The following is a 26,488-nucleotide window of genomic DNA, read 5'->3' as shown; positions in this document are numbered from 1 at the left end:
TTTCCCTACATCTGTCCCAAGAGGCAGTGCTACCATGGGACAAACCAAGGTAACTCTGGTTTTTAAACAATAGCTGTGGGATGCTTAAAAATTGACCCGGACTGGGGTGATCCAGGTCAGTGAGACACACTCTCACACTCTTGAATCACATGCTGGAATCCATTTCTGTCAAGGTGGAGAGCTGGTAGACTAGATACCCTTAGAGAGGCTGTGAGTCAACTAGAAAATGCTCTGATAAAGGCATCTCTTACAACACATGGCTCCAGAAGACATAGATATAGATTTAAATAATTCAAGTATACTTTCCACACCTACATACTCACTATCAGTCATGGCTTACCCCTAAGTGTTACAACAGCAATTAAGCCACAATTTTATTTCACTTTAGAGGAGCTGAGCTGGTAAAAAGGGTTATTAACGCTGTGAAACCACGTCTTTGCTGGCCACGTGAACAAAGGGATCAAAATCTGCCCTGAATAGTGGAAGCTAAAGCTTGATGTTTTCACTTAGTCACTCATTGCCTGAGTTCTACTATACTCTTTGTCAAAAGGGATTGGTTTCCAGATTAAACAGACTGGAAGCCAGTTTTTCATATATAAAGGAAGACTGTAGATCAAGGCCTTTGACGTATTCAGGTGAATTTTCAAAATTCTATTTTGCTTGACCAACTAAAAACATGAATGAGAAGCTGACATGTCCAAATGCCAATGCAGTAAGTCCCTACATACAAAAGAGTTCTGTGCCGAAAGCGCGTTCGTATAAGTCCAACAGAATTAGCCTAGGTACCCAACTAACACAGTCGGATATATAGTACTGTACTGTAATAGGTTTATAATACTTTTCATACAAATAATACATAAAAAACAAACAAACACAGTACAGTAAACTACACAAAAGCACAACCACATGCACTCACATGACAACGTGAACTAACTTATGTGACTGGACACGCTAACGAACGTTTGCATCTTTGAAAGTTCGCAACTTGAAGGTTCGTATGTAGGGGACCTACTGTAGCCACTTATTAGAGTGGGTGAGAAAATCTGATTTAAAAACACAACTCTTCGTTCCTCTAAATGCTAACGTGTTGTTACAATCTCCTTCTAAAAACGTTTGACTAGTCTCTCCATTTGATGACTATTGAAGGAATAAGTCAATAATATAAGAAAAAGCAGTTCATAGATTTATATCCAAACATAAATCTAAGGCCAAAACATACTAAAAATAATATGTGTACCTCACCAAATCTATATGTACAGTGAGAAAATTATAGACAGATAGGGACTTTGGACAAATTGCTTATCCTCTTGATCTTGTTTACTCATGTGAAAAAAAAGTGGCCAGGATTAAATGACAATGTATATAAAGCAGGGTGCATATTACAGGCATAACATAAGGCAATAAATGGTAGCTATTGCTATTATCATGCTGCCCTCTGGTGCAAGCCATCTCCACCACCCTCTGTTCCATAAAGATCTGATTAATTTCCATAGTGAGAAGTCACTATGTAACTTTACCATCAATGGAAGAGAAAGAAGCTAAGTATGGGGGGACGCGCATGTGTGTGTGTGTGTGTGTGTGTGTGTGTGTGAGAGAGAGACAGAGAGAGAGACAGAGACAGAGAGAGAGATTTATTTACTTTTTATATCCCAGTTCATTCCAAAAAGAATCTGGAGTGAGATATGTCACCTTTCCTCTGCCTCCTCCCTTAAAATGCTCTTGGATTATTAAGTAGGGTTTATAGCAAAGAGCCATGAGCAATGGATTCGGGTTCTGAGATTGTCTGGTTGATCACAATCTCTTGGAGACAAAAGTTCTACTTCATTGAAAACATTTTGCTTTCTCCACAGTAAGTATTAGGTTTAGAGTCTGGAACTAGAGATAGGCCCTACTTCTAGACCTAATCCAGGACTCAGTTGGGTTCTGAAGGACTATGTTGTCATTTATATTAGATGCTCTGCATCAGACGGTGATAAGGAAGATGGGATGAGGAAGCCAGTCTCTCTTGCCTCTCTTCCATGTGTCAGCGCAAGATACAGTCAGCTGCACCGCATCTGGTCTTGGGGTTTTACCACTTCCAGCCCCACCATATTCAGAGGTCAGGGAGAAAGAACCCCTGAGCCTGGAGTGCTGAACATCAGGTCTTGGCTGAAATGCCACTCATCTAGAAGAGGCCTTTCCTGACCTCCCTTGGGCAGCCTGCTGGCCACTGATGTCACATCATGTTTTATCTTCATCAGAACACTTCTCCCTAACTGATATTCTCTTGTTTATTTATCTGGGGATTTTTGGTTTTGTTTTGGTTTTGGTTTTTTGTCTATTATCTCTCTTCCTCCCTACCCCCAACAGCATATAATCAGTTCCATAGAAGAGGGACCTCATCTCTCTGGTTCAATGCCACATCCCCAGCACCCAGCACAATAGGATCCTTGCAGGCACTCATTAAATGTTTGTTGACTAAATGAATGGTGATGAAGGGGCAACTTCAGACCCTCTTCCCACACCTCAGCTGGTGCCTGTCCTAACTTCTCTCTAAGCACAGCCCAGTTGCCTGCAGCATTAATCGGGCTGTGATGTCTGGTGAGGGAACTGACTAGGCATTTAAAGGCACGGTCCCCTGTCTCTTTCTCAGGTTTCCCACCTGAGTGTTGATCAGGTTTTATCTTTTGGGAAAGGTTTGCAGTACTCTTGAACTTCATCTTCCTTTTCATGAAGCAAAATCAGTCATCTTCTAGGTCAATATTTCTACCATATTCCCCCAACACACAACATACATACACAGAGTTCTCATTTAGCATATTATTTGCTTATTATTTGTTCAACTACAAAGTTGTACTTTGATTCCTATTCTGGTTTTTTTTTTTTTTTTTTTCCTGTACAGACCCTGGGAACCCTGTAAAGAAGTGGGGGTGGGAATGTTTGATAGGGCAAGATTTGGGAATTTCTGGATACCTAGACATAATACCATTAAGATAGACCCAAACAGCATCCTCTTTGTCTCTAATACTGAAATTTGATCATAATTTGCAAGCCAAACAGATCTGGTGTCATGTGGTAGCTGGTAATTTTGCAACCTGTATGTGGAAGTATACTGTCCTCAATGGATTCTCATTTCAAACCTGGCACCTAAAAACCTTTGCTATCACAACTTCCCTCACCATGAAATTATCTTCTATCAGATGGAGAATAGTTGAAGGGAAAGGTTCATGCCCCTCGTCACATCAGGACACTGGAAATGTACCACATGGCCCAAATAAGGATGGAAGGACCAAGGTGGGAGGGAATGGAAGTCTTTGCCCTCAGAATCCAACACCACCACCCCTACTCGTGTCCTTACTAGTACCGTCCCTTTAGAAGGAGAGGTTTTATGTTTACTGTCTATCAGTAAGAGCAGACTCATGTTAATAAAACACCATGACCGTCACTTTTATTATCCTGCTTTGTGGCATGTCAAAGATTATTTACAGTCATTTTGAGTAATAAATTCTACCTGGCTTAAATAAAATGGACTTTACGGCAAAGCTATAAAATTATTTCAGATCTTACAACTCTTTGGACATTTACCCTTCAAATGTATATGTGTGATATCTTAATAACTACCCTAACTATAATATTTGCAATTAATGAAGGATGAAGTGATTTTCCAAAATTTAGGTTAGCTAGATACCCTGAAATTAGTAATAAACACACCTACCATACTTTATCTCCTTAATATATGTTAAACTCCAATTCATCTGAAATGAAATTTTGGGTAATTGAACATTGCTTAAAAAAAAAATAGCCCAAATATTGTTTGAAAAAAAAAATAGCCTTGAACATTTTTGCCCTGATGAGGATTGCTGATTTAAGATTTGATTTATACTATTTTTATTTTTATTGTTACTATATTTTGAGCTGTACAAAATTATTCATCTTCATGAGAGGCCACAAAATAGGTTTAAGGTACATTAAGAAATAAAATTCTAATGAACATATTTTCAATAAAAGCAGATTCTGAAGGTTTTGATAAATTCAAATCTGAGTAAATTAAGATACAGACAAATAAAACTTCAGTCATATTGACAATCACAATCTAATATGCTAAAACTGAAATGATGTTTGAGATAAATATATTTTAAAGACTTTCCTGGAAAAAAATGCAAAGCACAAATACTCAGTAAATAGCATATTACAATTCAGTGTGGACAACATTGGCATATGACATGTAGTTGACACCTCAGCCCTTGGAGCTGTACTGGATAGCTCTGTATTCTGTTCCAGCAAGAAATTTCTACGAGACTACGAACACGCAGAGTGGGTAGCAAGTTTAAAAATTTAGCACAGGGAACTATATCCAATCTCCTGGGATAAACCATAATGGAAAAGAATATTTTTTAAAAGAGAATGTATATCTGTGTATAACTGGGTCCCTCTGCTGCACAGCAGAAATTAGCACAACACTGTAAATCAACTATCCTTCAATTAAAAAATGGTTTAAAAAAATTTAGCACTTAATTTCATTGGGAGTATGAAATGGCCTCATACCAGCTTCAATATAAAACCTGAGAAAGCAAAAGAAAATATGCCCTTATATTATTCATGCTGTTTTTCCTCATTTATTTCTCCCTTCATTTTCTTATTCTGAGTTTGACGTAACAAATTAATAAGAATCTGGTAAGAACTACTGAAAAGCTTCAAGAGTTTCATCAAAAACCTATAGGAAATCTATAGAAACGTTCCCACATCTTTAGCTACTTTTTTTCAGACCTTTGGATGGGGCCATCCCAGCAGTCTACCTGAGAGATACTACGCTAGTACTTACCTCTGTAGTGATAATATCGCCACATAATCACCACTCCTTCACACTCACCTCCCACTCCCCTACCCCCAGGCAGCTTATTTTAGGCATCCTGTTTGGGAGAAATAAAGGGTGAACTTATTACTTGAAATATTGGGAATTCCAAAGTCTAGAGCCTTGCTACTTTCCTATACATGTTCATTGTTAATCTATAAGGTTACACCACATGTGACTCTATAGAACGTAATAAATGATAAAAACAAAAGAACAGAACACCCTTCCTAACCCTTCTAGGCTTTCATAATTGTTAGAAATTTGAGTTTCTGCATCTGTTTCTAGACTTAAGGAAAGACAAAGTTATTTCTGAAGAGCCAGTTAGTTCAATAAAAACAAACAGGCTGAGAGAGAGGTGGTAGAGGAGGGAAGGGAAGAAGCTGCCTTTGAACACGAGAGTCTTGCAAATCACAGCCCATCTGCACCATTAACAAGTCACAGGCCAGACAGTGAAGACGTGTGGACAGTCCCGTCACCGGGAGTATTTGATCATATATATAAACTGATGAAGCCTGACAAAGCAGTAGCTGGTGCAAGTCAGAGGGTTAGGACTGCAGGATCAAGGGCCCTATTTTTTTGCCCTGTTGGTGAGTTTGGGAAAGCTGCTCCCTCTCCCACGCCCCTCCATCTCTATCCGTAAAATGTGGGTTGTAATAATAACCTGTCTGAAAAAACTCTTAGGGTATTTACTAATAAGAGTGATAATAAAATACTTGTAAAATTTAAGTGCCATAGAAATGCTCAATTATACGAGCCAGTTTTGCCTGTGCAGTCAGTTTCTCTTCTGATATCATTTAAAACATGTTCATGGGCATATTATTTCTTTCACGATGCCAGGGAGACAGTGGCTTGAGTGAAGTATTTCTAGCCTGAGAAGGGCAACAGGAAATGCTTCAATTGCCCTGCTAGGGTTTATGAAACTCTTGCACTTACATGCTTTCATTGGATCACAATAAGCCTGTGAAATAGACTGGGCAGATAAAATCATTCCCATTTAATGGAAAAAGAAACTGAAGCCCAGAAGTGTTTACCAACTCGCTCAAGGTCATCTGGCCAGGCTAGAGTTCAAGTTTCCTCACTCCCTGCACTCTTTCTAATTTACCCCACTACCCCTCAAGATGGGACAGAATGGAAATTAATTGAAGGATTATCATTATTATTTATTTCTGATCACATTTGCTGAGCACTTGTTGTATTTCCACACATTATCTTATTTAATTTCCCAACTATGAAGCAGGTACTGTTTCTTAAGGAAACCTTCACTGACCAGCTCAGTCCAGAAAGACAGCTCCTTCTGCTAAAGCCACACAGCATTTTTCCTTACAATGCTCATTTGATATATATCATGGACAGTCCTCTATTTTAGCTAAGTTTTCACACACACATTGTGATGTCCTCGAAAACAGTAATCATATCAATCTTCGCGCCTCCACGGCACTCAGAACAGTGCAGTGTGCATTACAGATGCTCAATTCATATCTGTTGCTTGAGTAGTTACAGGTATGTGATGTTAAAAAATCCTTATATGGAGCCAAGTTTCATAGTAATACATATTTCACATTCCAGAAAACAAGAAGTCATAGCTCTCCAATTATTTGAGTGAACACTACATTAGCGGATTACATTCCTGCTTACCATTATTTTAAGCCTCAGCTATACTTTAGAAATATAAATTTTCAAGGTGTAGAATTTGCCAGTGGAAATCATCCTATTCTGTAGAACAAGTATCTCACATGAGGCTGATCTGATCACCCAAAGCGTCTTTGCCTGATGGCTCCTTACCTGATAACATATTGTCTGTTTTTATTGAGGGAAACTTCAAAGTCATTTCATGCTTGTGCCTATGAATCATCAGATGGTCCTCTGTTGGGAAGCGCTGTCAGACAAATAGAAAAAAAGGGAGAGGGGAGAGGAGCCATTCAGTTTTGTAATATATATTTTGTCATCATAGAGAAAAAGATTCATTCAGCACTGCAAACGTGACAAGGAAAACAAAAAATTAGTTCTGAAAAAGTGTGAAAGCATGGTAAGTAAAATGACAAATTATTTTACACAAGCACATATGCATTCATGTCAGACTTTGGAAAAGAACTACACGTCACGCTTAATTATTTGCCATATATATCTACAGATGTACCCCATGACATTTGCATAGTATGTTTCTGTTTATGAAGACCTTGCACACTGATCATCTCATTAATTATAATTATACATATGATTTATAGTAACACAGCAAATTACTTTTAGTGTTCTATACTCCGTGCAATGTAGTAAACCAACACTTTATTTTTAATTTTCAGGGAATGATATTATGGTTGTCAAAAATGCTGCACCCAAGTATTTTCAGCTGTCTGGCTTCTGGTCATATGGTGGAATTGGATTTCCTGGTCCTCTTGTGGTTGGGTGGGGCCATGTGAGTAGTTCTACCCATTGAGTCATGAATGGAAGTGACATGTCACCCAGATGTGAGCATCTATTTCTTGGGGCAAGACCCTCTCTCTTTTAGCACAGAGATTCACAATACAAGAAATAGTGGCCCCTCAATCATCCTAAATCTCTGAAGAATTATGAAGAGCATCTCTGAATTCTGAAGGATTATAAAAAATATCCTGCCAATCTATAACTGAAATGTATGCTTGGGCAACTGAAATAAGCCTTTGTTGTGTCAAGTCATTGAAGCTTTGGACTAATTTGTTATTGTAGCAGATCCTAGCCTATCCTGACTCAGACTGGTATGTTTTAATAACTGAACTTCACAGGGTATCTGCTTTATCAAAGTCAAATGAAAATTCAACAAAAGACAACAAAGTCTGCTGAATATTTCCGAATCTTTAACAATCTAGAAAATCTCTCAGAGCATCCCAGATCCTCAGGATAGCCATTATAAATTTCAATTACCATTGTATATTAAGGTAGAAATCTTTTCTGCAAACAGTATAATTTGTATTCACGGGAATGAGGGGATTCACTGGGCTAAATCCTTTGGAATATTCTAAAAGTAGTTCTTCAAATAAATATCACTTATTTCTTTGTCATTTGCATAACATAAATTGGAGAGTACAGAAGTTGCAACACATGGTGATAATGCCAGATTTCTGAATACAAAGAAGTCTTCATGACATGTGGGTTTTTCCTACAGGATCATCTGGTCCTCTATAACACTATAGTAGAATGACTGCATCAAATAAGTGACATTACCATGTGTGGCTTAGACACATAGGTTAAATTTCTTAGTCTTTCTGTCAAAAGCCTTATTATAATTCTTTTCTGTAATATATACCAAAAAACAACATGGGAATAGCCTTCATTTGCAGCCATTTTGTGAGCCATTTTTGGCTCCATAAAATAATAACCTAAAATAGAATATAAACAAGAATACTTATTATATACTACTAATAATCTCCATGATATCTCATATTAATTATAATTACCTTCCAAATAAGACAATACAGGATATCTGTGATTTTTTTTTTTATTTGGTAGGAAAATAGCAAATTGTAAATAACCAAAATGTACAGTCTGCAATAGATACAGAGCTGAGAGAGGCCACTGGGACTTTAAACAAGGTAAATGCAGAGGGCAAAGGAACAGTGAAATTAACATTGGACTTTGTGAGATCAGAAAGAGCAAGAGAAGCTTGTTTCTCCTCACTTCTGGGACAAAGCTAACTTATAAGGAGCCGTAACACACACACACACACACAAAACCTCCCAGGTATTATAGGCCGTTCCTAATAGAGCAAAGGTTCTTTCCAATGAGGGAAAAAGGGGGTGGGAGGGGAATCCATCCATCACCTCCAACACAGCGCAAGCACTCATAATTCATATTTACTCCCCTTTCCAATTCCCAGCCATCCTTTCTTCTCCATGCAGGTCCCAGGCTATGGAACATCGCTAAAGTAAATGCCATGATGGACTGATTCCCTAACACCCCACCAGGAGACACTTGGAATCACTGGCCAACCACCATATTTTCTCAATTCTAATATCCCTTCAATTGAAAGATGCTCATATTTTTATAATAGCTTATCAAGAAAAAGAAACACTTCCACATTAAATAGAGACATCAAGTTTTAGATATATCTTTACATTTAAATTTAGTGGGGGTTGAAGGAAGAGGCTTGGAATTTTACCTTAAAACCAAGAAACTATGTAAATTCTCAAGTCTTATGTTTCTCCAAACCTTTCCTCAGTTCACACAGCCTTCTCAAGGAAATGACCTGCTCCTTCACTGAAGTTCAAGGTCTTTTGAAATGCACCCCTTCAACATTTATTATCACCTCCATCTCAGAACTTACATTAACTTCATAGGTCCTATTTCCATTCCCTCCTGTCTCTGAGGAATTAGCATCCCCCGCCCCTCCACAGGATCCTCTACACCCCTATAGTCTGGGGAAGGGCACTCCAGCTGTGGTCCTTCAAGCCAGCATGCTCACTCCTCCTTGCCCTTGACTAAATCCAGCCTGGCGAGCCTTGACTTGATATATGTATACGTATAGCTGATTCACTTTGTTATAAAGCAGAAACTAACACACCACTGTAAAGCAATTATACTCCAATAAAGATGTTAAAAAAAAAAAAAACAAAACCTTTTCTCAAGCTGCTTCCTTCTCAGGCTACCATTATATCACTCTGCTTCCCGTCACTCCCTAGCACTCTTGAAAGGCTCCTCTATGCTGGCCACCTCCACTTCCTCACCACCCACTCACTCAATCTGGCCCCCACCCCAACTCCTCTCTCATAGGTCGCCGGCAAGCAGCTAACTGCCAAACCCAACAGCCCCTGCTCAGGCCTCTCGCTGTGCCAGCTCTAGCAGCATCTGACACCAGTGACCACACGTCTGTAGCATTTATTTATTTATACCCTGCCTGATTCCAAAAAGGAGAAAAGATGGCTTATAGCAATACCTAAAATAGAATGGGGGAGCATCACTTAGAAGTAGGTGATTCCCAAAAGGGAAGGGATCCAAAAAGAAGCAAGGCTAAAGCCAAAATGCAAGTCACTGGGCAGTCACTCTCAACCGGGGGCAATTTGGCCCCCAAGGGGACATTTAGTAATGCCTGGAAACATTTCTGGTTTTCGCAACTGGGGAGCGCTACTGGGATCTAACAGATAGAGGTCAGGGATGCTGCTAAGCATCCTATAATGCACAGGGAAGCCCCCCACACACACACAACAAAGAATTATTCAGCCCCAAATATTGGTAGTGCCAAGCTTGGGAAATTCTGCCACACAGTCCAATGTCCTCTGTGCACTTCTTTTCTCTCTGACTTATCCAAATGCTGGATGTGGCTAAATACCCGTTTCTTAAAGGCTCTCCTTTACCATCATTCACAATCCTGGACTCTCCTGGAACCCTAACTTGCCATGAACCCTCTATGGCCTTTGCTAAGTCTCTTGAGGATCCCTTTCCCTTAAATGCCCCTTCCACAGAGACACCCCCATTATCCTCCCCAAGTAAAGTAAATCCCCCTATGATAGTCTTCAGGGTGGCCTGTGCTCTTCCTTCATGGAAAATTGCAATTCATTCATTAATTGATGAATTGCTCATGTGGTTCCACATGTGATGCCTAGGCTAGAAGTTCCGTGAAGGCAGGGGTACATGTGTTTTATGCACAAAGCAGGCCCCTCAAAAATGTGCTGAGTGACTCAAATTGAATAAAACTTAATGTCACATTTTTACAGCCAAAGCAAAGCAAACTGCTCAAGTTATCGAATTCTTTCTGGCTATTGAGACTCCTCCTTAAGGAAACTAAGTGGAAATCAGTTTTAACTTAGATAAGGCAATTTTCTGCATTCACAATGGAGAGTCCTGGTCTAGCAGAATTTTTCCCAGTACTTCAACCTATCTGTGTCTTCCCAGTGTTTCCTATTTCAAAAGGACCTCCAAAACCAGCTTGCCAAAATATAGTTGAAATTCAAAATAATTTTCTCTACTGCTTTCCTTATTTATTAGGTAAAAACCAACATTCATATAAAAGCCCCTGCAGAATCTGCCAGAACGCAAGCAAAGGAGGCTGGCTTCTCAGCTGGTGGCTGATGTCAACAGCGGCATCGCAAGGCAATAACATTTCATGTTTCCATGGCATATTCCCTCCAGGAAGCTTCCAGAACCCTCCTCAAACTCTCTGGGGAGATACAATGAAAAGGGTCCTTAATGGACATCACCTCTCACTGACTCCCAGACATTGCTCTACGCTGTGCCGCCAACCCCACAACATAAACAGGCAAGAGAGTGGGGCTTGATTCCACCTGAAACTACTGGGCACTTCAGAGGAAGAGAGCATAACTACCCACATGCCTGTGCTCTGAGTTCTAAGCTTGTCCTTTATCCCATAAAATTAAGATCTTGGCATGAGAGCACCATGTGTGGTCATTTTCCAATGACTGGAACTTGGAGATATCCAAAGGGTCAAGTGTAGAAAAAGTCATCATCCTGTTCCAAAGGGAAAATGTCAAATTCTGATTTTAGATGATGGATGTTTCCAATTTCTTTCAAAGAGATGGGTTCTAGTACAATAGTAGCAGCAGTCACCATAGCAACAGTGGGTGTCAATTGAGCACAATGTGCAGGTCCTTTACTAAACACTCGCACACAGTACCTCATGTAAGCCTCACATCTAATCCACTTGATGGCAGCCATCAGAGGCTAAAAGAGGGTTAACCCAGCAGAGGAGGCCAACTTCCTCTCTCAAAGTTTAGATAAATGGAAAAACTGTGGGTTCTAGAAGAGTCATAGGGGGTTTATTTTACTCAAACGGGAAAACAAAACAAAATCGAATTCAGTCTCTGATGGTGAGCTATTTCACCAGTAATCCAAAGGCCCAGAATTCAAGTGCCTATTGTCAAAGAGAGCACCCTCTTTCCCCCTGTCTGAAATAACAATCCTGAACATCTGGTGGGCAGGATGCGGCTGGCTTACTTCCAGGGGAAAGTTACGGATGGAAATGGCCAACACTGATGTATTTCAGAGGCTGTGAGGGAAGTAGTTCAAACTAGTCAAAGTGGAAAATGATGATGATGACGATGATGATGATGATGATGATGATGATGGTGATGATGGTGATGATGGTGATGAGGATGGTGAGGGGGGGCTTTGAGAATGCCAACAGCAGGCATGACTGCCAAGTGAGAGTTGCCTCACTGTGGGAAGGTACTGCATGCCCTGCAGGCCAGAGTGGAGGACCCCCCTACACTCACCTGGGAGCAGCCTGGGGCACTGCAGACAAACGGCCTCTCCTGCTCCAAATTCATCTTGGACTCCTCATAAATCTGAAGGGTCAGGGGGAGAGAAGAAGGAAAACAGAAATTCATGAATATCTCCTGCTTCTACCTGAGAAAGGCAATGGCTCGGAGCCCCCTCCTATGCCAATTCCCAAATTAGATGAGAAAAACATAAACATGAACAACAGGTCCTGCCTTGCTGAAGTTTATTAGGCTCCCTGCAGTCCGAGTTCTCATTGTGTTTTCTTGAGTGCATATTTACTGCACTTTGAAGAAAAAATGCCAACAAAATGCAACCAAAAACAATGTCTATTGCAGCAGAAATTCTGCCTAGTGGGTGTTATTATCAGGTAAAACCCCACCTATGCAAGGCAAAGAGCAAGAGAAGGGTAGTTACTGGGCAATCATCAGTGTGAGGACCAACCCTGAGCATCAGGTCAAATGATTCTCCCATGATCACCCCACTGAGCTTCAGTATGAACAAGGGACGCAAGGTAGCCCTACAGCCAGCTTAGCAAATGACCCTGGCAGTGAGCCACGGTCTTAAATTCTCTTTCATCTCAGGCATTTGATGATGCCTCAACAAAAACTATCCAAGTTGTGCAGACGTGACGAGAAATCAGCAAATGCAAAAAGCATTACCTTAAATATTTCGTTAATTTGGTTTTACAGGCTGATTTGAAATTAAAATCAGATTAAGGCGACCGCCCCTCTGACCTAGATAAGTTAGCTTTGCAGGGAGAAACCTTATGTTGTGATCTCAGACATATGTTAAACTATAGTGTGGTCTTTTCTTATGCAGGGGTTAGGGTCTAAGGTAAGTTCATTAGGCAAAAATTGAGCGTAATCAAATATCTTTGCAAATCCTCCCCCAAACCGATAAAAGTACAGTATATATGATTGTGTAGTTACTAATCTATACAGTAACATAATTTTTTTTTAAATATCATAAGAAGTACTATACAATTGAAGTTCCACAATTTAAATAGTTTTCTAAATCATACTTTTCTTTTTGCCAGTTTTGGAACTGAGTTTAAATAAGCTCCATGTGCTGCTGGTGGGACACGGCTTCATTATAGAACTAAAACCTACTGTTTTGTCTCTGAAGAAAGGAAGTGCTGTGCTTCCTTAAAACGCTACTTGTAGGTTATTCCAAAGGAGTCTTAAGTCACCTTCACCCTTGAAAGAGGAAACTCTGCTTCACTCATGGAATAGTTACCCTTCATCCAAGAAAACGTTATCATCGTGCAAAAAAAAAAAAAAAACCAATTCTAATTTGTATGTCATTACAGCCTTCCCCCAAACACTAATATATCCACACATATTCTTTGGGAAATAGAGGCACACTTTCACTTTTCTGAAACACAAAATGAAAACACTTGCCTTAGATAACACTCCTAGTCAGATATTAAAAACAAAACAAATTTTAAAATGTAAACTCTCTTCATATCACTATTCCTCAATTTTCACTAAGTAATGCCCTTTTCACTCTCCATTTGGAATGACTAGTCACATATCAAGGCAGTAATGTAGCATAATTTTACAGTTTTCCTGTATCAGGCATATTGGCTAAGCTTTTTTACTCTATTATATTTAGAAGAAGAAGGAAAAAAATACAAATATCTTCAGAAGTTTTCCACTTGCCCTTGTCTGAGGAAAGTCATGAGCAACTAAAATGACTTCTCACATCTCGTTATTCATGTGATTTTGCCATCACTTATCATAGAGCATCCCTCCTCCCCGCTGTGAATGCTGACGACTTACTTCTAAGCCTCCAAATAAAGGGTGACTTTAAAGCTGAGAAAATGATTTTGATCCAAGATAGAACAAACAGCACAGTAACTGGGTTATCCATTAATATTAAATATGCCTTGTTTTTCTAGTAAACTTTTTAAAACACTTTCCTGGAACTTTTCTGTCTCTGTGTCCATGATCTGCCTGACCATTACCAGGTCACTAAACTGCTTCATGCCTCAATTTCCCCTCCTTTAAGTGGGGGTATGAATATCAATCTTCAACTCCTTCATTCCTGTATCACACCGATCAGTTAGGAAGCCATTTCCAAATTATGGAGAAAGGTCTGTGTATTTAAGTGTGTGTGTTTGGAGGTGGGGGGAGGTTTTGTGAACAAGTGTTACTGGAACCTCACTCTAATATTAACTATTCCTCATGTATAATAGAGAAGTTGCTATAAAATGAGTTTCTTGGACATCATTTAACAATTTTGGTTGCTAAAGTAACCAAAGAATGCCAATATTAGTCATATTATTAACCAATATTAAGATTACATGATGGGGCTTCCCTGGTGGCGCAGTGGTTGAGAATCTGCCTGCCAATGCAGGGGACACGGGTTCGAGCCCTGGTCTGGGAAGATCCCACATGCCGCGGAGCAACTGGGCCCGTGAGCCACAATTACTGAGCCTGTGCGTCTGGAGCCTGTGCTCGGCAACAAGAGAGGCCACGATAGTGAGAGGCCCTCGCACCGCGATGAAGAGTGGCCTCCGCTTGCCACAACTAGAGAAAGCCCTCGCACAGAGACGAAGACCCAACACAGCCATAAATAAATAAATAAATTAAAAAAAAAAAAAAAGAAAGATTACATGATGGTAAAATGGGAAAGTTCCAAGAAAGTTCCATATAAATACATGTATGGTCTACATCTGAAAGAAGTAATTTGTGATAATAATTAATATCCAGGAGAGGGAGGGGCAAGATGGCGGAAGAGTAAGACGCGGAGATCACCTTCCTCCCCACAGATACATGAGAAATACATCTACACGTGGAACTGCTCCTACAGAACACCCACTGAACGCTGGCAGAAGACGTCAGACCTCCCAAAAGGCAAGAAAATCCCCACGTACTTGGGTAGGGCAAAAGAAAAAAGAAATAACAGAGACAAAAGAATAGGGACGGGACCTGCACCAGTGGGAGGGAGCTGTGAAGGAGGAAAGGTTTCCACACACTAGGAAGCCCCTTCGTGGGCAGAGACTGCGGGTAGCAGAGGGGGGAAGCTTCAGAGCCACGGAGGAGAGCGCAGCCACAGTGGTGCGGAGGGCAAAGTGGAGAGATTCCCGCACAGAGGAGCGGTGCCGACCAGCACTCACCAGCCCGAGAGTCTTGTCTGCTCAGCCGCCGGGGCGGGCGGGGGCTGGGAACTGGGGCTCGGGCTTCGGTGCTAGCCGGGAGGGAGTCCGGGAAAAAGACTGCAGCTGCCGAAGAGGCAAGAGACTTTTTCTTGCCTCTTTGTTTTGCGGCGCGCAAGGAGAGGGGATTCAGAGTGCCGCCTAAACGAGCTCCAGAGACGGGCGCGAGCCGCGGCTATCAGCGCGGATCCCACAGCAACAGGGACGCAGAGGGAAAAACGGAGAGATTCCCGCACAGAGGCTCGGCGCCGAGCAGCACTCACCAGCCCGAGAGGCTTGTCTGCCCACCCGCCGGGGCGGGCGGGGGCTGGGAGCTGAGGCGCGGGCTTCGGTCGGATCCCAGGGAGAGGACTGGGGTTGGCTGCGTGAACACAGCCTGAAGGGGCTAGCGCACCACAACTAGCCGGGAGGGTGCCCGAGAAAAAGTCTGCAGCTGCCGAAGAGGCAGGAGACTTTTTCTTGCCTTTTTGTTTCGCGGCGTGCAAGGAGAGGGGATTCAGAGCACCACTTAAACGAACTCCAGAGACGGGCGCGAGCCGCAGCTATCAGCGCGGACCCCAGAGACGGGAATGAGACGCTAAGGCTGCTTGCTGCTGCCACCAAAAAGCCTGTGGGCGAGCACAGGTCATTCTCCACACCGCCCCTCCCGGGAGCCTGTGCAGCCCGCCACGGCCAGGCTCCCGTAATCTGGGGACAACTTCCCCGGGAGAGCGCACGGCGCGCCTCAGGCTGCTGCAACGTCACGCCGGCTTCTGCCGCCGCAGGCTCGCCCCGCCTCCTCCGTACCGCTCCCTCCCCCCCCCCCCCCCGGCCTGACTGAGCCAGAGCCCCCGAATCAGCTGCTCCTTTAACCCCGTTCTGTCTGGGCGGGGAACAGACGCCCTCAGGCGACCTACATGCAGAGGCGGGTCCAAATCCAAAGCTGAACCCCGGGAGCTGTACGAACAAAGAAGAGAAAGGGAAATCTCTCCCAGCAGCCTCAGAAGCAGCGGATTAAAGCTCCACAAACAACTTGATGTGCCTGCATCTGTTGAATACCTGAATAGACAACGAATCATCCCAAATTTAGGAGGTGGACTTTGGGAGCAGGATATATTAACTTTTCCCCTTTTCCTTTTTTTGTGAGTGTATATGTGTATGCTTCTGGGTGAGATTTTGTCTGTATAGCTTTGCTCTCACCGTTAGTCCTAGGGTTAGGTCCGTCCGTTTTTTTTTTTACTTAAAAAAATTTTTTTTCCCTAATAAATGTTTTCTTAATAATTTTTTCCTTATTTTCTATTTTTAAAAATTAAAAAAAAAATTTTTAATAAGTTATTTCATATTTTTTATTTTAAAAAATTAAAAAAAATTTTTTTTCTTAATAAATTTTTTCTTAATAATTTTTTTATTTTTAGTATAAAAATTAATAAATCCATTTTTAAAAATTAAAAAAAAATTTTTTTCTTAATAATTTTTTTCTTATTTTTTATTATAATTGCTTTATTTTATTTTATTTTATCCTCTTTCTTTCTTTCTTTCCATTTTTTCTCCCTTTTATTCTGAGCCGTGTGGATGAAAGGCTCTTGGTGCTCCAGCCAGGCATCAGGGCTGTGCCTCTGAGGTGGGAGCGCCAACTTCAGGACACTGGTCCACAGGAGACCTCCCAGCTCCACGTAATACCAAATGGCGAAAATCTCTCAGAGATCTCCATCTCAACATCAAGACCCAGCTTCACTCAACGACCAGCAAGCTACAGTGCTGGACACCCTATGCCAAACAACTAGCAAGACAGGAACACAGCCCCATCCATTAACAGAGAGGCTGCCTAAAATCATAATAAGGCCACAGACACCCCAAAACACACCACCAGACGTGGACGAGCCCACCAGAAAGACAACATCCAGCCTCATCCACCAGAACACAGGCACTAGTTCCCTCCACCAGGAAACCCACACAACCCACTGAACCAATCTTAGCCACTGGGGACAGATACCAAAAACAACGGGAACTACAAACCTGCAGCCTGTGAAAAGGAGACCCCAAACACGGTAAGATAAGCAAAATGAGAAGACAGAAAAACACACAGCAGATGAAGGAGCAGGGTCAAAACACACCAGACCTAACAAATGAAGAGGAAATAGGTAGTCTACCTGAAAAAGAATTCAGAATAATGATAGTAAGGATGACCCAAAATCTTGGAAATAGAATAGACAAAATGCAAGAAACATTAAACAAGGACGTAGAAGAACTAAAGAGGAACCAGGCAACGATGAAAAGCACAATAAATGAAATTAAAAATACTCTAGATGGGATCAATAGCAGAATAACTGAGGCAGAAGAACGGATAAGTGACCTGGAAGATAAAATGGTGGAAATAACTACTGCAGAGCAGAATAAAGAAAAAAGAATGAAAAGAACTGAGGACAGTCTCAGAGACCTCTGGGACAACATTAAATGCACCAACATTCGAATCATAGGGGTCCCAGAAGAAGAAGAGAAAAAGAAAGGGACTGAGAAAATATTTGAAGAGATTAGAGTTGAAAACTTCCCTAATATGGGAAAGGAAATAGTTAATCAAGTCCTGGAAGCACAGAGAGTCCCATACAGGATAAATCCAAGGAGAAACACACCAAGACACATATTAATCAAACTATCAAAAATTAAATATAAAGAAAACATATTAAAAGCAGCAAGGGAAAAACAACAAATAACACACAAGGGCATCCCCATAAGGTTAACAGCTGATCTTTCAGCAGAAACTCTGCAAGCCAGAAGGGAGTGGCAGGATATACTTAAAGTGATGAAGGAGAAAAACCTACAACCAAGATTACTCTACCCAGCAAGGATCTCATTCAGATTTGATGGAGAAATTAAAACCTTTACAGACAAGCAAAAGCTGAGAGAGTTCAGCACCACCAAACCAGCTTTACAACAAATGCTAAAGGAACTTCTTTAGGCAAGAAACACAAGAGAAGGAAAAGACCTACAATAATAAACCCAAAACATTTAAGAAAATGGGAATAGGAACATACATATCGATAATTACCTTAAATGTAAATGGATTAAATGCTCCCACCAAAAGACACAGACTGGCTGAATGGATACAAAAACAAGACCCATATATATGCTGTCTGCAAGAGACCCACTTCAGACCTAGAGACACATACAGACTGAAAGTGAGGGGATGGAAAAAGATATTCCATGCAAATGGAAATCAAAAGAAAGCTGGAGTAGCAATTCTCATATCAGACAAAATAGACTTTAAAATAAAGACTATTACAAGAGACAAAGAAGGACACTATATAATGATCAAGGGATCGATCCAAGAGGAAGGTATAACAATTGTAAATATTTATGCACCCAACATAGGAGCACCTCAATACATAAGGCAAATACTAACAGCCATAAAAGGGGAAATCGACAGCAACACAATCATAGTAGGGGACTTTAACACCCCACTTTCACCAATGGACAGATCATCCAAAATGAAAATAAATAAGGAAACACAAGCTTTAAATGATACATTAAACAAGATGGACTTAATTGATATTTATAGGACATTCCACCCAAAAACAACAGAATACACATTTTTCTCAAGTGCTCATGGAACATTCTCCAGGATAGATCATATCTTGGGTCACAAATCAAGCCTTGGTAAATTTTAAAAAATTGAAATCGTATCAAGTATCTTTTCCGACCACAACGCTATGAGACTAGATATCAATTACAGGAAAAGATCTGTAAAAAATACAAACACATGGAGGCTACACAATACACTACTTAATAACGAAGTGATCACTGAAGAAATCAAAGGGGAAATCAAAAAATACCTAGAAACAAATGACAATGGAGACACGACGATCCAAAACCTATGGGATGCAGCAAAAGCAGTTCTAAGAGGGAAGTTTATAGCAATACAAGCCTACATCAAGAAACAGGAAACATCTCGAATAAACAACCTAACCTTGCACCTAAAGCAATTAGAGAAAGAAGAACAAAAAAACCCCAAAGCTAGCAGAAGGAAAGAAATCATAAAGATCAGATCAGAAATAAATGAAAAAGAAATGAAGGAAACAATAGCAAAAATCAATGAAACTAAAAGCTGGTTCTTTGAGAAGATAAACAAAATTGATAAACCATTAGCCAGACTCATCAAGAGAAAAAGGGAGAAGAGTCAAATTAATAGAATTAGAAATGAAAAAGCAGAAGTAACCACTGACACTGCAGAAATACAAACGATCATGAGAGATTACTACAAGCAACTCTATGCCAATAAAATGGACAACCTGGAAGAAATGGACAGATTCTTAGAAATGCACAACCTGCCAAGACTGAACCAGGAAGAAATAGAAAATATGAACAGACCAATCACAAGCACTGAAATTGAAACTGTAATTAAAAATCTTCCAACACACAAAAGCCCAGGACCAGATGGCTTCACAGGCGAATTCTATCAAACATTTAGAGAAGAGCTAACACCTATCCTTCTCAAACTCTTCCAAAATATTGCAGAGGGAGGAACACTCCCCAACTCATTCTACGAGGCCACCATCACCCTGATACCAAAACCAGACAAAGATGTCACAAAGAAAGAAAACTACAGGCCAATATCACTGATGAACATAGATGCAAAAATCCTCAACAAAATACTAGCAAACAGAATCCAACAGCACATTAAAAGGATTATACACCATGATCAAGTGGGGTTTATTCCAGGAATGCAAGGATTCTTCAATATACGCAAATCAATCAACGTGATACATCATATTAACAAATTGAAGGAGAAAAACCATATGATCATCTCAATAGATGCAGAGAAAGCTTTCGACAAAATTCAACACCCATTTATGATAAAAGTCCTGCAGAAAGTAGGCATAGAGGGAACTTTCCTCAACATAATAAAGGCCGTATATGACAAACCCACAGCCAACATTGTCCTCAATGGTGAAAAACTGAAACCATGTCCACTAAGATCAGGAACAAGACAAGGTTGCCCACTCTCACCACTATTATTCAACATAGTTTTGGAAGTGTTAGCCACAGCAATCAGAGAAGAAAAAGAAATAAAAGGAATCCCAATCGGAAAAGAAGAAGTAAAGCTGTCACTGTTTGCAGATGACATGATACTATACATAGAGAATCCAAAAGATGCTACCAGAAAACTACTAGAGCTAATCAATGAATTTGGTAAAGTAGCAGGATACAAAATTAATGCACAGAAATCTCTTGCATTCCTGTATACTAATGATGAAAAATCTGAAAGTGAAATTAAGAAAACACTCCCGTTTACCATTGCAACAAAAAGAATAAAATATCTAGGAATAAACCTACCTAAGGAGACAAAAGACCTGTATGCAGAAAATTATAGGACACTGATGAAAGAAATTAAAGATGATACAAATAGATGGAGAGATATACCATGTTCTTGGATTGGAAGAATCAACATTGTGAAAATGACTCTGCTACCCAAAGCAATCTACAGATTCAATGCAATCCCTATCAAACTACCACTGGCATTTTCCACAGAACTAGAACAAAAAATTTCACAATTTGTATGGAAACACAAAAGACCCCGAATAGCCAAAGCAATCTTGAGAACGAAAAATGGAGCCGGAGGAATCAGGCTCCCTGACTTCAGACTATATTACAAAGCTACAGTAATCAAGACAGTTTGGTACTGGCACAAAAACAGAAATATAGATCAATGGAACAGGATAGAAAGCCCAGAGATAAGCCCACGCACATATGGTCACCTTATCTTTGATAAAGGAGGCAAGCATATACAGTGGAGAAAAGACAGCCTCTTCAATAAGTGGTGCTGGGAAAATTGGACAGGTACATGTAAAAGTATGAAATTAGAACACTCCCTGACACCATACACAAAAATAAACTCAAAATGGATTAAAGACCTAAGTGTAAGGCCAGACACTATCAAACTCTTAGAGGAAAACATAGGCAGAACACTCTATGACATAAATCACAGCAAGATCCTTTTTGACCCAGCTCCTAGAGAAATGGAAATAAAAACACAAATAAACAAATGGGACCTAATGAAACTTAAAAGCTTTTGCACAGCAAAGGAAACCATAAACAAGACCAAAAGACAACCCTCAGAATGGGAGAAAATATTTGCAAATGAAGCAACTGACAAAGGATTAATCTCCAAGATTTACAAGCAGCTCATGCAGCTCAATAACAAAAAAACAAACAACCCAATCCAAAAATGGGCAGAAGACCTAAATAGACATTTCTCCAAAGAAGATATACAGATTGCCAACAGACACATGAAAGAATGCTCAACATCATTAATCATTAGAGAAATGCAAATCAAAACTACAATGAGGTATCATCTCACACCGGTCAGAATGGCCATCATCAAAAAATCTAGAAACAATAAATGCTGGAGAGGGTGTGGAGAAAAGGGAACACTCTTGCACTGTTGGTGGGAATGTAAATTGATACAGCCACTATGGAGAACAGTATGGAGGTTCCTTAAAAAACTAAAAATAGAACTACCATACGACCCAGCAATCCCACTACTGGGCATATACCCTGAGAAAACCATAATTCAGAAAGAGTCATGTACCAAAATATTCATTGCAGCTCTGTTTACAATAGCCAGGACATGGAAGCAACCTAGGTGTCCATCATCGGATGAATGGATAAAGAAGATGTGGCACATATATACAATGGAATATTACTCAGCCATAAAAAGAAATGAAATGGAGGTGTTTGTAATGAGGTGGATGGAGTTAGAGTCTGTCATACAGAGTGAAGTAAGTCAGAAAGAGAAAAGCAAATACAGTATGCTAACACATATATATGGAATCTAAGGAGAAAAAAAAAAAAAAAGGTCATGAAGAACCTAGTGGCAAGATGGGAATAAAGACACAGACCTACTAGAGAATGGACTTGAGGATATGGGGAGGGGGAGGGGTGAGATGTGACAGGGTGAGAGAGTGTCATGGACATATATACACTACCAAGTGTAAAATAGATAGCTAGTGGGAAGCAGCCGCATAGCACAGGGAGATCAGCTCGGTGCTTTGTGACCACCTAGAGGGGTGGGATAGGGAGGGTGGGAGGGAGGGAGATGCAAGAGGGAAGAGATATGGGAACATATGTATATGTATAACTGATTCACTTTGTTATAAAGCAGAAGCTAACACACACAAAAAAATAATAATAATAATTAATATCCAACCAATAGAAGTGGTCAAGATTGGAAGTGCTATTGCTGCAGGTTAAACGGGATTCATTAATAAGCCAAAGTGAAGAAAGAGACTGACCAAGCCTTGCCACATCAGTATGAGGAGGAAGTATTTTTCTACCATAGTCACAACTCTATCCCAAACCTGAGTCCACCAAAATGCTGACTTTTCCCATAAATTCAGGCCCTTAATGGTAATAGTTTATCAATTCTGCTTAACATCAACATGAGCTACCTTATCTTAATTATTGATTATAATTTGCATATGAACTGCAGCAAATATCATGGAATTATATGATGCTAGTGATAGGAGACTGAACAATGTTCAGTCAGAAAAAAAATTTCAGTCATACAGATTTACACTGTCTTATTGAGCCTTCATAGTCTGGATGCCACATTTAGAGGAACAGGATCAATTAGACAACTACTGAGTCTGCCTTCAAATAGTTTAGAGTTCAGTTCATTCTGTTCAACTGAGTTGCCAGTCATTGTATTATTTTATTATTAAAACATAAATGAATCTGTATCAATTTATTACATGCTATGGATCCCATGGACCAAATGTTTTGGCAACATACTATTGGAATAAGTGTCCTAAGGTAAAATGGCAGTTGCTAAAATAAAATACGTTTTAAGTGATTAATAAGGTCTGAGTGGGTGTATATATATGTGTGAACCTCAACTGCTTTATTTTGATGCTCTGCGTTCCCACATTTAGCCCTCTATAAACAGCACACCCTTGCTCATTCCTCCTGTGTGGGTGTTGGAGATAGTTTCACTAAATAGTACCACTCTACCACACAGGCTTCATTACGTTTATCAACCAGTATGATCTGGTCTGATGTATTAGTCAAGAGCCATGATCTCTTTTTATGGTCTATTATTATGGTTCTTTTCTAGCACATATTGTAATAATTATTCTCTCAAACAGACTTCTACTAAAGCCCTGTGTATATTCTTTTATCATCCATCACATGGGGGGCAAATTACTCAGACATGATTTTAGCCAGGCTGTTCTGCATTTGGTCCTCAGAGGTCAGGCCTCATCTTCTCATTTCCCATTCAGTTGTTTTACTAGCTGGGATGTTTTAATGAACCAGGTTTTGCTTGGCAACCGCCATACCCCAGGCTGCACTGCACAGAGCTGCCATAGTAGGCGTTCAATAAATATTTGTGGGATGGATAATGAATCCTGAATCACCACAATAAACCGTCTCAAACAGCTTGCTTTTTTTCCTACTCCTAAGGCAGTGGTCCTCAAACTTTTTGGCCCACAGCCAAGTTTTCAGCAAGGCAAGAGGTTGTGCAGGCCAATAATTCCACCTGTTCCCAGTTATGACCAGAGAAGAAATCTCACCAGGTTTAATGGAAAAAAGTCAAAGTTGCTTTTGGTGAAAACAACAGTCTAGTTTTCATTAAATTTCACATGTAAATGTATTAATTCATTATGAATTCAGTCTGTTAATATTGTCATAGATGCTGAAACCACTGGAGTCCAGTCTATTAACCATGTGTGGACTGTTTATGGCACCCAGAGAGGGCCCTTTGAGTAACACCCAGTGACCCCATATCTTAATAATTGTGGAGGGAGCTGTCTAATCATTTAAGAGTTTCTTTACAAATAGTATCATCTTTTGTTCCTCCTTTTCCAAAGTTTAGCTTCAATGTTCACTTAGAACAAATGCCTCAAGAGTCTAATTTCCCTTCAGATTTTTGGAAAACAATACAAAACCCTAGTAACAAACCCTAATGGTGTATAAAGCGAGTAGAGGTTTTTCGTAGTCGACAAGGAGATGACAGGTTTGATTTATAATTCAAACTAAACTGCCACTGGATTCAGCTGGCCTCTCAATGAGCAAGAATCTCTTTCATTGTTTAGCGTTTGACCCTACAAATTCCTCCTGGTCTAAAATGGGAAATCTTCCACAATGGCTGATGCAATCCATTCAAATGCTTTGCCAGGCATTTAGGGATATACTTGGAATTACTACTTCATGAAGGGCAAACATTGCAAAAAACAAATGCTACAAAAAACTTGGATAGTCTACACAAAATACTGTAAATATGTATTTTAAACTTAAGAGCAACAACTGAGCCCAAAGGGAAAAAAACCTACATCATCTGCTTTGCTAGAATCAGCCAAGAGTGATGCTTCCCCATCTAAATCATAGTAAGCCATTATCGATTCTTAGTTAACAGCGAACTCCAATCTCAGTGTAATGGCCCAAATTTCCCCCACAACAGCAAACACATTCATACAGTGATATGGGATTTGGAATAGTAAGACACTAAAAATGTTGTTTTAATCTGAAAATCTGGCATGCACTTTTATCAACACCAAAAGTTCTGGGAACTTCAAAGCCACAACTGTATATATAAATGAGCACTAATAATAATATTGATATCCTCATCAGCTCTGGTATTGTTAATCTGGACATGAATGCATTAGAGATCTGAAAGGGGGCTTGCATTTTAATAGCGATGTTAACAACCTCTGTCAGCCTTTACTGCCCTACGATGAGCGTGGAATGAGTCTTCTTGGCAGGACTCCTGTGAAGCAGATCTTCGCTACCCTGTTGAGCTGACTAGACTGCAGAAAGGGTTCTAGAAGAGGAAACAGGTCCTTCCTAAAATGCCAAGGTTAGCCGACAAACATCTTGAGTTCATCACACTGTGTGAGATTCCAGATCAGTCTTACTTTGTTTCTGGAAGCAAAGGTTGTTTATTAACTAAATTAGTTAAGGGTATAGCCAATTTGTACTTCATGTTTCTGAAAAAAAAAAAAAAAAAAGCAAATATTTCTCTCAATGTCTTGGCCAGAAAGGCAAAGAGCCACACTCAATAATAACCCAACACAAATTCACCAAAAGCACACATTAAAGTATTTTATTCTAAGATGCCTGATTCTACTTTAAAAGCCAGGGTGCAGGGTCATTCTCCCAACACGTGGCTAGCTATTGGAAAGGAATTATATATTTAATCTGAAGGATAGGGTACCTTTCACTATTTTATTTGCTCATCTGTGATACAGAACCATTTTAGTAAAACATTGTAAATAGGACCATTTACAGAGGTATTATTTAAAAAATAATTTTTAAATTATTTTAAAATTCTTTAATATTATTTTAATACCGTAACTTCAAACAGAAAAATAAACACCCTTGAATCTCAGTCCAAGAAAATCAATTATTTTGTGAGTGGGTCTTAGTATCCATCTCTGCATCTGTGTCTCTCTGTGTCTTTGTTTTTCCGTGTGTATCTTCTCTCTTGAAAACTCTATGTCTGTCTTTTTATATGTCTGTTTCTCTGTGTCTTTGTCTTGTTATGTATGTCTTTGTCTCTCTTTGTCTGTCTCTCTCTCACACACATGCACACACACATATACACACTCATTTTATCAGATGTGCTCTTACTAGCTTTACTGGTAAAAAGATCTAGTAGGCTTGTTTCCTGTTTCAGTGTTATTCTTGAAGTGGGCTGCAGCTAGAATCTGAATTTCATTGGGCTATTATTATTTGCAGCTGTGTGACCTTTTTAACCCTGCTTTTAAAGTGACATTTCAGCCCTCAAGCTTGAAACGCCTTGAATGCTGCAAAGTTTTCAAACCAGAGATTTATACGGGGAACAAGACCAAGAGTGGGAATCTACCTTCTAAGCGAAAATTTCAACAGAACTTGGCGAGAATGGGGGTGTCTTGCTGGGCAGTTTACAGCCAGAACTCTTCCCCAGGAGTCCTCAGCTTTACCCAGACCACTTGCAGCTAAACATTGCCATCCCATTCAAACCAGAATATCATTATCCTTAAAAGATGTCCACCATTCCCTGGTATCCCCAAAGTTCAGAGTCCCACAGCCTGAATCACAGACCTCTTTAGGGTTGTTTCACAGGCTGCATTACGCTTAAGGGACTGTCCAAATGTCCCTTCGAACCAGGCCCATGGTTCCCAGGAGGAAGGATTTCCAAAGAGCTTTTGTCTCTAGAAACTCACGGGGCCTTACTTCCCGGCCCTCACAGGAGAGAGTGCTGGGGGCTCACGTCCTCTCGTGTACTTTAGCAGAGGTTTGTGGTTTTATTTATGTGGCGTTTATACTGTGTATGAAAA

General features: G+C 40.2%; 1 protein-coding gene across 1 annotated transcript in view; it reads right to left on the bottom strand.

Moving 5' to 3' along the window:
* CREB5 (cAMP responsive element binding protein 5) overlaps positions 1-6,707 on the bottom strand; it is a 321,691-nt gene extending 314,984 nt beyond the window's left edge. The window contains exon 1 of the mRNA XM_061198625.1: positions 6,614-6,707. Within this exon, the coding sequence (XP_061054608.1) occupies positions 6,614-6,683 (70 nt within the window). The 5' untranslated portion in view covers positions 6,684-6,707. The remainder of the gene's footprint in view (positions 1-6,613) is intronic.
* Positions 6,708-26,488: the final 19,781 nt, after the last annotated feature.

This window comes from Eubalaena glacialis, chromosome 8, assembly GCF_028564815.1.
Source record: "Eubalaena glacialis isolate mEubGla1 chromosome 8, mEubGla1.1.hap2.+ XY, whole genome shotgun sequence".
Classification (NCBI taxonomy): Eukaryota; Metazoa; Chordata; class Mammalia; order Artiodactyla; family Balaenidae; genus Eubalaena; species Eubalaena glacialis.
This window is presented reverse-complemented; position numbering and strand designations above follow the sequence as displayed.